Below are 14,778 nucleotides of genomic sequence, written 5' to 3' on the forward strand. Positions count from 1 at the left end.
CGAAGAGTTTGAATTTTTCCTCTAGGTACTTAGAAGCAATGGATGTATTTGACACAGGTACAAGGTGCCATTTTCCTCTTTTAAAACCTCACCCTGAAAGGCAGCGTTACACTGGGCGGAGCTGGGAGCCCCGAGGCTGCCGCCACAACCTAGGTAAGGGCTAACGGCGGCCCGGCCTAGGCCAGGCACAGCTGCGAGAAGGGCCAGGGCTGAGGGACACTTGAGGTGCTAGTGACAGGATGTGAGGTTTCAGGGAGAGAGTCATCAGTTCTTCAGCCCAGGCGAGTGGGCAACTGTAGGCCTTTGCTGAGCTTGGGCATATTGTGTTTAAGTGAATGGTCACAGGCCAAAGTTTGGGACAGTCTTTATTGGAGCCTGGAATGTCAGCAATTTACCTTAGTCAGAGGCAGACTGTGTGAAATGAGCAGCAACAGTGGCGGACACCCAGGTCCGGGCTATATTAGGGACCCTGCTCGCCTGCAAGCAGTGCACGGGCACACACGCGCACACTCACGCCTCCACGCACACTGACGCTCACGTGCTCACTCACTCCCAGAGGGTCTGAGGCAGGCAGTCTGCTCCCCACCTCTTGGAGAGGCCTCATTTGCTCTGGGGGAGCCTGAAGGAAACCACGTGGGACCAGGGCTGAAGGCGCTGGAAGCGCAGGTGTTTTGCGGTTTAGGAGAAGGGTATCCAGGAGGATGAGGGAGGTTGCCAGAGACCAAGCAAAGGGAGCCCCGCTGGGCCAGGGCATGGGGCAGGTGCTGGACAGGGGCTGAGAAGGATGGGGTGGAAGAAAAGGCGGCCTAGTCTCCCTCACACCCCAACCACACAGCACAGAAGGCCTGGGGAGCATCCAGTGTCCTAGGAAGGCACTGACAATGGGGAGCAGATCCTCGAGAGCCTGGTGTCTCCCCCAAGGACCCCAACAGGGAAGAAAGGGGGTGACAGAGAAGAAGGGTCCGACATGCCGGTTATGGGGGCAGCAAGACTGAGGGAGCACGAATCCTGCTTCTCACCCAGAATGTGGGGTGGGCGATGGGCTGAGACGCAGCCCCTCCGGCCAGCAGAGGGGACAGGGCTAGAGCCAGGGCTGCCCCTCTGGTCTCCAGGGCAGTGAGCGGGGAGCCTGGCTTTGCCCGTGTGTCCGTGGTGGGGGCAGAGGCCGGAGGGAGGAACCAGAGCCGCCTGCCCCGGGGGCCAGGGCTACCAGAGCACGGCCCCGTCCAGGTTCCCGTAGCCTGGCTCGGCCCGCAGCTGCCAGTACGTGTTGTTAGTCACCCACCACTCCTTCCCACTGCCATCTGTCTGCCGCCTGGGGGAAGAGAGCCATGGAATGAGAAGAGTGAACATCAGAATTCAGGCTGGTTGGAGATGTTGCCTCCCCATGCCGGACCCACTCAAAGCAGGAAGAGGCCAGAGGGGAGGGGAGGGGAGGGGAGGGAAGTCTCCTTTGCAGAGACCCGGGTGAGGACAGAGGACCTGAAGAAGCGAGCCTGGTGGACGATGTTGTTTTCCTCCATCACTTTGCGCCTGTCCCGCTGAAGCTGCTCGATCCTTCTCTTCTGGGCCTCCGCGGCCTGTATGTTCCCCTCCTCCAGGTACCTGAGCATCCAGGCTGCCATCAGCAGAATGCTCCCCTCAGGGACCCCCAAATTGGAGGCCTCTGTCTCCTGCCCAGCTCGGCCCCCGAACAGGCCCCATCTCCCTGAGGCAACTGAGGGAAGGAAGGACAAAGTCCCAGCTCTACTTGGAACCCACATGGGGGAGGGAGGAGCCTGGCGGTTCCCCAGGCAGCACCTCGCTGGCACTGACCTCTGGTCCGGCCGGAGCCGCGTGTCTGTGGAAGGCAGCGACCGTTTCAGCTCTGCTGTCAGCTCATTCAGCTCCAACGCAAACTGAGTGAAGCCAAAGTTTCGCTCGTGGTCCGGAGGCATTGAGTCTGGGGGGGAAAGCAGGGGCTGGGGCAGGTGGACTGTGCTGTAGCTGACCTCGCCCTGCCCAGCCCTCCCCAATCACCCCACTTACTGGGTTTCCAGATGCACTGACCACCAGGCAGCGTACCCCGGTACAGCCCCTCGTTCCATTTCCCGAAGAGTCGGTGAAGGACTCGGCCGCTCCGGCTGAGCACGGCACCCTGCACCTCGTGGATGTTGGAGCTCCAGTATTTAGCCTGGGGTAGGGGCAGGGACAGGTGGCTTAGGGAGATGACCCCTCCCCTTCCCCCTGTGTGAGCTGCTGGGCGTGGCCAGGCAGGGCCCGGGGGTGCTGCGCCCACCTTGCAGAAGGTGATCTTGCAGTGGCAGGAGCTGTCCTTCGTGTTCCGGATAAGGACCTCCCCATAGTGCTCGATCCAGCGCTGGCCACTCAGGATGTTGTGAATGCAGGATGTCACCTTGTTCCACTCAAAGTGGTCCCCAAACCTGAGAGAGACAGAGCATGGGAGGGCAGCTGGCCAGCCCTGGGGCACGAGTGCCACCCCGGCCCCCACCCCCCCGTCTCCTCAGAGCAGGTCACATGGGTTTGTGGAAGAAACCCTGGGGTCCTGATTCTGGCTCTGCCATGAAGGGTGACATTGATAAAGCGGAGCAGCCTTCCCGGGAAATACTCCATAGCGCATCTCCATTCATTAATAAAGTTCCTGAGTGCCTGAGCCATGGGGATAAAGGCAGACAGGGGCTGTGCCCTTGGGTGCCAGGGACAGTGATGGCTCTGTGCGATTGCCGTTTACCCCCCACTGCTATTGGTGTTACCCATTACTCTTATTTAATAGAAGAGCGAGCTCGAGGTTCTGAGGCGTCAAGTCTTTTTGCCACTTGCATAACTGTTCAGCGGCAGACCCAGGACTCCCAGCCAGGACTTCTGACCTCGACGCCCAGGCTCTTCCCCCCACCCCGCCCCCGCTACCCCCGCACTGGCTTCTGGCCAACTCCTGGGCCACGCTGGGTCAGCCCCTCTTCTCGGGCTGCGGTCCCCCGCTATAAAATGAGCTGGATGAGGATGTTTCGAAAGTGATTTGTGACCAGTTCCGAGATCAATTTAGGTTTTAGTGTGTGTACACATGTGAGTGCGTGTGGGCGCACGCTGGCTTGATGTCTGAAATACACTTCTTACTGTAAGTCACGGTCAAAATAGTGAGAAGGCCACTAGCTAAGCTGCCTCGCCTTTCCCTGTTGGAAAGGGCTCAAATACAGAGGCAAAGTGTACGGACACCGCCCCACCCCAGCAGCCTCAGGCCAGGCCTCTCTCCCCTGTCCCCACCCCGGCCTGGAAGACGATGGCCTGCGGACTGGGCTGGCACCCACCTGGGCAGGCTGACGTTGACTGTCCCCACAGGCACAATCTCCAGGGATTTTCCCCAGAACTTGTTCTTCCACTTCATGTCTGCAGTTGGGTTGGGGAGGGAGAGGAACAGCAGCAGTAAGACCAGGGAGTGTCCAGTCCTCCCCCATCCGCCTTCGCCCTCAGGTCCTCCCCACCTGCCCCCTCCTCACCTTGCCAGAAAACGAAGTTCTCAGACTCCGCATGGCACGCCGAGATTGGGGGGTGGTGGGAGACCTGGGTGAGCAAGGACGTTCTCTTGAGGCTGCCCTGGAGGGCCCCTGGGGTCCCTTACCCCCACCTGCAGTTCCCCTGTGCACCAGTGATCAGTTAGTTCCAGGTCTCTTGTCCCTGTAATCCTTGCCACCACCCAGATTCCGTCATTTTCTCTTTGCCCAGGAGGCCGCTACGTTCTCCCTCCTCACTCACTCCCCTCGGGAGCCGTCGTGCCACCCCCGTCTACAGTGCCCTCCAGAACCCCTGCTCACGCCTGTAAAGTTCTCTAGCAGCGAAGGGTGGGGACTCCACTGTGCCCTGCCTGAGAGCCAGCCCTCCCACGAGGACCCCCTTCCTTCGCCTTCTTCTCCCCAAAGCTGCTGTCGCCCTGCAGCCTCCACACTCCGCCCGTGGAAAACCCTGGCCTTGTGCTCCTAGGAATGGCTCCAATGCGGCACCTTGGATTCGCGTATCTCACAGCCTGCCCACCTTGCCTCTCTCTCCAATCCCTGTTGCCTGGGGCTCCTGCCAAGACTCCCAGCTGTGCTGTGGCCTGTCAACCAGGGCTTCATTTCCTTCCCACCCAGCTGAGACTCCTCCACCACTTCCAGCCCTCTCGCCCAGCACCTTCGACAACCTGCGGCCACCGCTCGTCACACCTCCCAGCACCGGGCTCCTCTGTGCGACCACAACTCCCTGCTCCTAGGAAGCCCCCACCCCGCTGTGCAACACAGATGGAGCACATGCTGAGAAACCTCTAATTCAACTTTGTGCCTACACCTGGGACCTCAGCATCACCTGCAGTCCGCTGAGGGTCCAACACCCAAGCCCTCCCCTTCGAATAACTCATCTCCCCCATAATCAGAGGGAGACCAGAGCTGGCAACTCCTTCCACCATTTACGGGCTCCCACGCTGACTGGCTGCCAGCCCCAGGCCCCTCTCCTCATCCGCGCTGCCTCCCGCCCCTTCTCGCGGGCCCCTCACTGCTCCCATCATGCCTCTCTCTGCACTGCAGTCTTTCCCTCTATATATCTCTTTCTCTCTCAGTAGAAACATCTCCTGTTTCTCCCACCTTAAACAGAGAGTAAACCTTTCTAGTCATGCACCTCTGGGTTCACACGCTCATAAAACAAACAAACACTGTCCCTTCAAGGGGGCGAGGTGGGGGGGTCATCCTCTACTGTACATACAATTGGACTGTGAACCTGTCATCATGTTTTCAAAAACATTTAAAATATAAACAAACAGCCCTGGCTGGTGTGGCTCAGTGGATTGAGTGCTGGCCTGCAAACTGAAAGGTCATTGGTTCAATTCCCAGTCAGGGCACATGCCTGGGTCGTGGGCCAGGTCCCCATTTGGGGCCGTGCAACTGGTAGATGTTTCTCTCCCTCTCTTTCTCCCTCCCTTGCCCTCTCTAAAAAGAAATAAATAAAAATTAAAAAAATAAAATGTAAACAAACAAAAAAATATAGCCTTAACCCTTTATCTCCCCCTCTGGCTGCCACCCTCTTCCCTCCTCTCTTCTCTCATGGTAAATTTTTTTTTCGGAAATAGTCTGCATTTCTCTCTCTCTCTTTTATTTCCACTTTACATGCACTGTAATCCAGCCTTGGCCCCCAGCCTTTGTCTGAAATCTCCCTCATCGAGAAGCTAATGACCCCCAAGTCCCCTGGCCCACCCGCCTGCCTCCCCTCTCACCCCAGAGCTCCTCCACCTTCCCTGCCCACACTCCTCTCCACACCCTTGCTGGGGGCAGTCTGTGACTTAGATGTGTCACCTCATCTAAGTGGTGACTTCCCCACCTTTCAGTCCCCCTGCAGGTGCTTTCTGAGGAGCTCCAGGCCCACATGCCCCAGAGCCCCCGGGATGTCCCCCCACTCGAAGTCAAGGTCCCCTGGCCCGGGGGTCTCCCTAATTCAGTAACCTTCCTCACACACGCTCCATCTTGCTAATGGGCACCGCCCAAATCCCCCCATCCGGGAATTCCAGGCCGCCCCAGACTTCTCCTTCTCGTCAGCCCTGCTCCTTACTTGTAAGAACATTCTGTTGACCACCGAGTCACGTCAAGGGCAATACATAAATAGCTCTTGAATCCCCCGTCCACCCAATCCAGCTGCCAGGGCCTAAGTGCAGGTCCTCGCCAGCTCTTAGGGAAGTGACTGAAATGGCCTCCTAATGGCCTTCTGTGACCGCACACCACTGCCCGAGTGTTCTTTATAAAGGGTAATTCTGAGCATGTCGCTCCACTGCTCAGAACCTTCCAATGACTCCCCGCAGTCTTCAGGATTTAAAAACAAACAAAGCCCTCCTTACTTCACCACGTACAGCGCTCCTCAGGGTCTGGCCCTGCCTCGTCTACCAGCCCTGTCTCTAGCTCCTTCTGAACATGCCCCGTCTGTTCCTTTACACGGTCAGGAATATATCCCATTCTACCCACTCCCTTGTACTCCTGGCCAACCCCAATTCATCCTTCAAGAAATAGCTCAAGATCGCCCCCTGGTGCCTTCCCGGGGGGAGCTGAATAACCTCCTGTGAGCTTCCATGATCCCAGCTCTAGAACAGGGCATGGTAACTCCTGGTTTCAAGTCCATCTCCCACACTAAGGGGGGAGCTCCTTCGAGTAGGGCCCTCTGTGCCTCCAGCATGTGGCCCAGTGCGTGGCACCAAGCCACTGCCCTGTGCTCTCTTCCATGCCCCGGCCCCTCTGGGGCTCAGGTGCTTCCCTGCCGGCCCGCCACCCACCCACGAGGCCAGCCCCATCTTCCGGCCCGCACCTGCTCACTGATGAAGCGGAAGCCTCGGTCGGGCCGCTCACACTCATAGGTCTCCCCGAGGACAGGGTTAAAGGGCTTGCAGCCTGCTCGGTGGTACGTGGAGGAATAGGCAGAGACGGCGAAGGCTGCGATGTACACCTACGGGAGGAAGGGCGGAGAGGATGCTGCTGGGGGTGGCAGGGCCCCAAGAACGAGACATCACCCCACTGCATGCAAGGACTGGGGCCCTGGGCTGGAACTTCGGCAGCAAGACAACAGCCAGGCCAGGATTTTCTGGGAGGCGGGATCCCACAGGCAGGGAGAGGCAGTCTGACCAGCCGGAGGGCGGGTGGGGGCCAGTACCATGCGCTCGCAGGGGTCGTTGATGCGGCTGGCCTGGTCCAGCAGGCTGCTGTACTCGAGCTCCTCGCAGAGCCGCTGCAGAGTGTTGAGTGGCTCATTGAGCTGCACAGGCATCGACACCTTCGACAGGTCCTTGCCGATGTTGTTACGAAGTATGTTCCACAGGCTCACGTCAGCCCCGGGCCCACTGGCTGCTGGCAGGCAGCGGCGACGGGGCGGCCCTGGGGCTCTCCCTGCAACACACACCCCTGGGGCCCACCGCAGCCACGTCACCCTCTGGCTTCCAGACAGCGGGCCCACAGGCTGGCCCTCAGCCTGGCTGCCTCCCACCCCAAGTCCCAGTCTCCACTCACTATGGGGCAGGGCAGCGGGGGACCTAATTCTTGGCAAGCCCCCGGGGGATTTAGGTGGGCAGCGGGAAAACCTGATACCCTAGAAGCCCTTTTTGAGTCCCCACCCTTGCCTCCTGTCCCTTCCACAAACATAGAAACCAATGTCCGGGTGCAGACTATTTGGCCCATTTTATAGAGGAGGAAACAGGCTCCAGCAAGTAAAATGACAGGTCCAAAGCCATTCCACTAACAGGTGGCGAAGTGGGATCTTTCCCTTCTCCCTGTCTGTAAGGTCCCATCTGACCCTTTTCAGAGGACTAGAACGGAGGCTAGCCCCAGGCCGGAGCCTGCCCCACCTCTAAAGCCACTTCTGGAACATTCCGTAGCTTACAGCTTAGCCTCCCTCACCTCCTGGGGCCACCTCTGGAGTCAGAACCCAAAGCCACAAGTCAGTCACCACGAGGGATTGCCTTCCCAAGGGGCCTGGGCTACGGATGCCAGCATTTTTCTGCCCACCTCCAGCCCCACCCCCACCCCACCCCTGCGCCCAAACACCTGGCTGGCACCTTTCTGACAGCGCTCAGCTCCCCTGAGGTCCAGCACCTCCTCGGACAGGCTGGTGGTGATTTCACTGGTGCACGACTCCTCCTCCTCTGAGCCCTGGGCCGGGACAGATGACAGGCCGGGCAGACTGGGCCTCCCCCGGGCAGCTGGGCAGTGCCCAGGGCCTGGCAAGACTCTGCCCAGCTAGCCCTTTGGTGGGAAGGGGAAGAGAATATATTTGGGGAGGTCTGAGCCCTAAGATACTGCCCCGGAAGGCCTGGCTGCTTTGGGAGAGGGAGAGCCTGACGCTTCCACTGGGGCGGGGGAGAGGAGCACCGGGACTGGGCGAGACACAAAGAGAGGCTGGGGATTCCTAAGATTCAGGGGGGTAGGGGACAAGGGAGCACTGGGTCTGAAATGGGGTCACAGGAAAATGGCTGAGGTGGAGCTGAGGCTTTATCCCCAGCAGGGATTTGTGATCAGGGCTACTCAAATCCAGCAGCTCGGACATGCTCCCAGAGAGAGCGGCTGAGGCAGTGAGAAAGGATTCGGGACTCTATAGATTCTAGTCTCTCTAAATCCCACCCTATACTCACAGGGCCCCCTACTCTTACTACCAGCTCCCCACCTTCCTCACCTCATTCTCAGAAGAGCTGGCGGAGAGAAGAACCTCACAGGCATCGAAGAATTCTGTGTGGGAATCTGCGAGGGACAGGACGCTGCTCTGAGACAGCTGGGGGGTCAGCTCTCGCCCCTTCATGTACAGAGCTTCTTGCTGTGGGAGCAGGACGGAAATGAGGCCTGGGGGGCCAAGCCCGGAGAATCAGGCGGGGCTCCCCTCACCTGGCAGCTCCCTTGAGAGGGAAGCCTAACCAGGACTGAGACTGCACCCTGTCGGGCAGAAGGTGCGGCGGGGGGCGAACGCAGTGGAACGCACAGCCGCTGCGGGGAAGGAGACATGGGTCCCACAACGACTGTTTATGCTCCCTCAGCCCCGACTCTGAGCCCGGCTCTGAGCCTTTGTGGGTTTTAACTCACTCAATCCTGACACCCCAAGGGGTAGGTGCACTTATTACCCCCACTTTGCGGATGAGGACACTGAGGCTGGGGTCACACAGTTGGCGCGCAGTGGCGCCAAACGCAGGCCCATGGAGCAGGGCCCCGGAGTCTCTGTCCAGAGCCCCCGGGGTCCCAGCTCAGCGATGAGACTCTCTGAGTCTCAGTTTCGTCCTCTGTGACCCTGAGGGTGGGAATCACTGCCCCGCAGGCCTCCGAATTCAATGAAAGCGGTCTGCTTACTGTTAAGTAATGACCGAGACGTGGCTGCTGCCAACATTATGGGAAAGAAGTTGGAGCTCGGACTTCTGGGCTGTGTTGGGTCTGAAAACCAACCGTGCCTTCGCTCCTGCTAGGACAGGAGGCCCAGGGGAAAACAGTCCCCACAGCCCACCCGGGCTCCTACCTCCTCAGGGTTCAGGGAGCTAAAGGAGTCGGCCGTAGTGTCCGAGGAGAGGGACAGCGAGTGGAGGCGCCTCGGGCCAGCTGAGGCCTCGGAGACCTGCAGGGAAAGCGGGAGGACAGGGTACCAGGAGGGTGAAACCCTCCCTGCCCCGCCACACAGAGACTTTCTCTGCCACATCCCCTCCTGGCCCAGGCCTGCTACCACCCCTGGCCTGCAGTCCACCGGCCACCCTGTCCCCAAGCCTTACCCCCATCCTGGACAGCTCGGAGCCCTGGTGCAGGTCCCTCAACTGGTCCCGTTCGGCGGTGAGAGCGGCCAAGACACTGCTGAGCGAGGTGTGCACTGCGAGGGCAGGGGCGGGCTGTCAGGCTCCTCTTCCGCTCCCCGCCTGCTCCACGCCGCCCTCCAGCTCACACTCACCCTTTTGGGCCAAGGCCCAGAAATTGCGCTGCAGGTGGGCATAGTCTGGGGGAGGCAGCCCACGGGGTCCTGAGTGGTCCCGGGACTCCAGGTACCGACACAGGTTAGGAACAGAGCCATGGAGGCGACCAGCCTGCGGGTGAGTAGAGGGGTTGAAGAGGACAGCCTCCTTCAGGGCGTCCCACCCCAGGGACGGGGGTCTACGCCCCAGCTCACCCGTCCAATGGTGTCGTCCTTGGCAAAGCTCTGCGTGCACCACATGCGGCTGGTCCGTTTCCCCTTCTTGGGTCTCTCAGTCGTCACTGAGGCCTGGCAAGTTGAGGTGGGGGAAGTTTCACCCTCAGGGTGGAGAAAAGGGACAGCGACCACCAAAGCCGGAAAAGAGGCAGACGGCCACGGGAGAGGGCAGAGAGACAAGTGACATCTCAAAGGAAGAAGACGACACCCTGGCAGACAGGAGGAAGGGGTCCCTCCGAAGGGACAGAGAGACAACCCCGAGGCAGTCTGGACATAGGAGGAAAGGCAACTAGGCAGATGTGTGCTGCTCCTGAAAACACCAGCGACAGACGTGGGACCGGGGACCTGCCCCAGAGAAGCGATGGGATGAAGGCTGCAAGCAGGAGCGGGAGCCTGGGCAGGGGCCTGCCCCTCCCTCGGGCCTCACCTGGTGTGTGGGGATAACGGGGGCTGAGGGGATTCGGTGCAGGGACTCCAGGCTCTGGAGGAGTCGGTGCAGCTCCTGGAGCTTCCCCTGGCACTCGGAGAGCTCTGCGGGGGGCAATGAACAACGAGGTCCTCCCAGCCCTGGCCGGGCACCCACAGTCTGTCCGCAAGCTTTCCTTCCTCCCTCGAAGACCACGCCCAGCAGCCAGGGAATCCCTGGCTCTGCCTCCCCCTCCCTCGATCGTGAGCCCGAAGCAGCTCCCAGGTCCCAGTTTGCACCCTTGGCCTGGCCTCACCTGGTTTCCCGGAGAGCCGACGCCCCAGTCCCCCTGGTTCCTGCGCTACCCCTTCCCTCTGCCGCCTCACTCTCTCTCCTCGCTTGGCGTGCCCGCCCCTCTCCCGGGCCAACATCACAGCCCCGACTCCAGGAACCCAGTGCCAGAGCCCCGCCCTCCCGGCACCATCCTTCCCTGCACTGGCATCTGGATCTTGTATCTCATGAGGCCTGTCCCTGTCTGTCCACATGGCACAAGCCCCTCCACCCTCTGTGAGACCGGGACTCCAGGATGGGGCCTGAGGGGACCCGATCAGCTTGGAGGTGGAGATTGTCTCCCCTGTCAGACTGGGGCTCCCTGAGGCAGGGATGGCGGTAACCTTTTAACATTTTTTTCTTCTTATGACCGCTGATGCCATCTAAACCTGACGATGTGGGCCCTACCCACCGGGGCGTGGTGCCAGGGGCCCCTCACCGTGAGAGCAGCGGTCTAGGCCATCACTGCCCCTCAACCAAGAAGACACCTTCTCCCGAGGTCCAACTCCAGGCAGGGCTGAGGCACTAACTGCTGTGGGAAGCTGGGCACCAGGAGCCTGTGGGGTGGGTCAAGGGTCAGGAAGGATGGTGCCCGCCTTGCTGGGTCTCACTGTTCCCTGAAGCTGCTACACCTGAACCCCTCCCCGTCTCCCGCCCCAGGGCCCATGTTACCTTCCGGTGCGTGTTGCTCGGCATGTCCAGGCGCTGAGCCAGGCGGTGGGCACGCAGCTGGGCTACCCAGCTCTGGAACAGGGCCTGGGATTTGATCTGCAGAAGTTTTGGTGAGGGGGGAGGGACACATGAAAGGAGGACTGCTTTCCAGGGGCGAGACGTCGGGGCTCTGGTCCCCCGGCCAGCAGGCTCTCTGCCTTTAGTGTCAGTTTACGCGCAGGCCTCTTGCAGGGAGGTGGGACACAGCTCCCCCAAGGGTCTGAGCCCTTGGTTCTGTGTGTGTTCACACACTCGGGGGCGGTTTGCCATTGGCTACTGGACGTGATGGGAACTCCCTTCTTGTCAAACTCAGGGACAGTCCCTCAGCCCCTGTCCCCCTCTCCTGTGTGCCCCAGTGGCCTCTGCCGGGCTGGGGCCAAGCCACCAACTGGCTCCCAGGAATGTCACCTTGAGGTGGTAGATGTTGTCTTCGGTGTCAAGGTCAATGCGCTGGGCCTTTTTGTTGATGGACATGACGGACAGTCGGACATCGATGGAGCCATGGAGCTTCCCCTTGGTGATCTGGGGGGAGGGATGGCAGGGGAAAGGGGCTGGTTTTAGACTTCCGGGCCACAGAGCCATCATGTCCCCGAGGCCCCTTTAGGCAGCAGGTTCACGCTCTGGCCCAAGTCACAGAGTCAACAGGGACCTCTCTGTCATCCACCTGTACACAGAACTCAGAAGTCACATTCTGAGTTCAAGGGAGTCACAGGGCAGGGGAAGCAATCCCCATGCTTAGGGGTCTGCAGGCTGAGGAAGAAAGACCCTGGGCTGCTTGGCTTTCGGTTTCTATTCCGAGCCCGAGAATGGGACAAGGAGAATAACAAAGCTTTATTTTCTTGGGCTCTTTTGTGTCAGGCACTGTCCTGAGGGCCCTAACCAAGACGGCAATTACCCTACAACTGGGTGACCGCACTCTGCCCATCTTAGAGATGGAGCTGGAGCCCAGGGAAGATGCTTGCTCAAGACGCCGCACCAGCAATGGTGTGCCTGGGATTCTGGCCCTGATCTGGGGCATTCCAGAAGCCCCTGCCCAGGGCATTTCGGGACCAGACCTCTCCCACTACGCCCACCAGGCCCTGGCTCACATCTTGCCGGGTAGTTGCATAGCGAAGGATCCCGTCCTCAAGCACAAAGTATCTCTGTGACGTTGCCCAGGAGGAACAGGATCCAGGCGACCGAGAGAAAAGGGTGTGGGGAGAGAGCACCGTACACATAAACTTTTCTTCTTCTTCTCAACACACACGCACACACACACACACACACGTGCGTACACACACCCAGGACTACCCAGCAGCCTCCAGCATACCCCCATCCCGCCCTGAACCTGGCCCTGCCCTTTGTCTTGCCCAACCTACCTTGTGCCAGCCCTTCAGAGGCCACTTCCTCTTCTTGAGCAGGTGGCCTTCCTGCCTCTCGGGCATAACACCCTCTGCACCTCTCTGGCCCCGAGGCTCCTCCACCACTTCCCACAGCTCAGAGGCCTGCAGCCCAGGACAGAGTTGGGCGGGGCGGGGGGGGAAGGAGGTATGGCGGAGTGGCTGGTGAGGCCCTTTTGGGCCAAATGAAGCCCACCCACTGCCCACTTCGCGCCCTCAGACCTGCTGAGCACTGCTGGGCTTTGCACACTGTGTGCTCTCGGACAGCGAGGGAGGGCCCCTCTCTTGAAAGTCCATGGAGGAGGGAGCGGCCACTCCCTGCTGAGGACTCAGAGCAGGGCAGAAGGGGAAGGATGTCACCTTGTCCTGAGGGGGTCCTTGAAGCAAGAGAGAGACCTCATAAGCACAGACCCTGCCATCACCTTCTCTACCTCCAATCTCCCCCGCATCCTCTGAGATCAGAGATCACTAGCACGCCTTCCACTCACCTGCCTGCCCCTCCTGAGTCTGTCCTTACCACACCTTGGTTGGGCCTCCCTGTCTACGCCCTCCTGCAGCCACTGTGCGCTAGTTTACTAAGAGGCAGGCCAGTGCCTTGAGAGAACCACTAGAAGTCCACGCAGCCCCACCCTGAGCACACATTCTTGAGCTCCAGGAAACACTCAGTGTTTTCTCTGGAGGATTCCCTGGCGGTGATAAGAGGTGAGGCAGAGGAGTGAACAAAGAGGCTCCGAAAAAAGGCCAGAGGAATTCAGAGACTAGACAAGCAAGATCTCAATCCAACTCCTCCTTCTTCAAGACCCCTGCACCCCCACTCAATGGCTTGGAGACTCTTCTGCCATGACATGACCCCGCTGCAAAGCCCCCCAACCCCTTCATCCCAACTCCCCACCAATTGGTCCCCATATCCTCTAGTGTTTGGGCTCCCATTTTCTACATGGTGAAACTCAGGCCTGAGACAGCCCTCATTGTTCCCTGTGCCTCCTCCCATCAAACAGCCTCCTTAGATGCCCACCTTGGACCCTCAGTCTCCCCAAAGCCTCGTCACTCTCTTTTTTTCATCCCAGTCCCTGGGGCTCCTGAGACGTACCACCCACCCAGACAGAGCAGGGGGCTGAGCTGAAGGAGACAATGGGGAAGGCGGGGAGGAGGAGAGGTGGCCAAGAGGAGAGCATGCCAAGGTCTGCACAGGTCCCGCAGCAGTGCCCACAGGCGCCCTTGGCACCAGCCCTGGCCATCCTGGCTCCACCGGGAGATCGATAATGCATGAAATGCATGAGGCTCTGTGTGTGTGTGTGTGTGTGTGTGTGTGTGTGTGTGTGTGTAAGAGAGAGAGAGAGAGAGGGAGGGAGGGAGAGAGAGAGAGGAGGGAGGGGACTGGAGGGGCGAGGTTGGCCTGAGGCTGGGGAAACTGCCTCAGATCTTCTGATGGAGCCCATAAGCACCTGAAGAGTTGAGGCCAAAGGGAACAGGAGGGACACAGTGGAGCGGGGGTGGCCGGGAGGTGGGGAGAGAGGGGCCCATGCTGCCAGGGGATGACCCAGGGGTGGAAACTCCTGCGCTCAGCCATTGAAAGTTCCCATTCTCCCCCGGTGTTCGGGTATCCCTGTGCCCTTTGCCTGGCCCTGTGGGGTCCTGGCCCCTCACTGCTTGCAGCTGGAGTGGGAGGCTCTGTCACTAGAGGGTGTGGGGTCGAGATGAGCCAGGTGGGTGCCACACATTCTCCACCTCCATTCCCGCCCCCTTCTCCGGAGGAACAGACCCAACAGCTTCAGGTGGCAGGAAGCCCTCTGGGGGAATGTCAGCGTGGCCCCTTACCCCAGGGTCCATGGACGCCAGTGCTCCTTGACCCACACGCCGCTCTGCCTCTGAGTCACCGCCTCTGAGTCGCCTGCTCCCTCCTCACTGAGCTGAGCAGTGGCAGCAGCTGCTGCAGGAACCAGGAAGGAAGGAGACAGCGGAGCCTCCCCTCCAGCCGGATCTCCCCACCTTCCCCCTCCCCCGCTCCTCCTCCCGCCAAGCTCCGGGCGGCCGCTCAGCTCTGCCCCCCTGCTCCCCGGAGGACTCAGGGCTGAGTGACTCCCCAGCGCTGAGGGGACCTGGGAGCAGGGACAGGGTCCCCACTGGGCACAGATCCAAAGGGATCACAGAGGACTGGGGAGCCGCTGGCTTAAAGCCAGTGGTGGTAAAGAGTTTTACTTAGACTAGTGTGGCCTTGACCCCGGTTAGTACCCAAGTTCATTTCCTTATTAACTCCTGCCTCTCGTTTTACATCTGAAAATAGATTGCAAAATTTGGAGCCAG

The 14,778-nt window shown here is 60.0% G+C and overlaps 1 protein-coding gene across 1 annotated transcript; it reads right to left on the reverse strand.

Moving 5' to 3' along the window:
• Nucleotides 1-406: 406 nt before the first annotated feature.
• OSBPL7 (oxysterol binding protein like 7) lies at nt 407-14,422 on the reverse strand. The gene is made up of 23 exons (XM_054593781.1): nt 14,293-14,422; nt 12,697-12,851; nt 12,454-12,579; nt 12,184-12,237; nt 11,504-11,617; nt 11,057-11,152; nt 10,824-10,941; nt 10,076-10,179; nt 9,628-9,720; nt 9,412-9,544; nt 9,239-9,333; nt 8,992-9,087; nt 8,167-8,304; nt 7,553-7,646; nt 6,655-6,902; nt 6,313-6,450; nt 3,495-3,558; nt 3,306-3,384; nt 2,279-2,423; nt 2,029-2,173; nt 1,816-1,942; nt 1,483-1,605; nt 407-1,315 (listed from the first exon to the last, which is right to left on the reverse strand). Exons 2-23 carry the CDS (start codon nt 12,769-12,771, stop codon nt 1,207-1,209), a joined length of 2,514 nt encoding a protein of 837 aa, XP_054449756.1. The 5' UTR covers nt 12,772-12,851; nt 14,293-14,422; the 3' UTR covers nt 407-1,206.
• Between the last annotated feature and the right edge of the window lie 356 nt (nt 14,423-14,778).

The sequence above is a fragment of the Pteronotus mesoamericanus genome, unplaced genomic scaffold (assembly GCF_021234165.1).
Source record: "Pteronotus mesoamericanus isolate MK-2021 breed Mesoamerican mustached bat unplaced genomic scaffold, CSHL_Meso_final scaffold_476, whole genome shotgun sequence".
In the NCBI taxonomy this organism is placed as follows: domain Eukaryota; kingdom Metazoa; phylum Chordata; class Mammalia; order Chiroptera; family Mormoopidae; genus Pteronotus; species Pteronotus mesoamericanus.

Excerpts from the sequence above, each read along its gene's own strand:
- OSBPL7 (XM_054593781.1), bottom strand. The coding sequence starts at position 12,771 with ATGGACTTTCAAGAGAGGGGCCCTCCCTCGCTGTCCGAGAGCACACAG. Across the intron at positions 1,943-2,028 it reads TCAGTGCATCTGGAAACCCA|ACTCAATGCCTCCGGACCAC; the intron begins GTAAGTGGGGTG and ends TTTCCCCCCCAG. Across the intron at positions 1,606-1,815 it reads CGGCTCCGGCCGGACCAGAG|GTACCTGGAGGAGGGGAACA; the intron begins GTCAGTGCCAGC and ends CTGGATGCTCAG.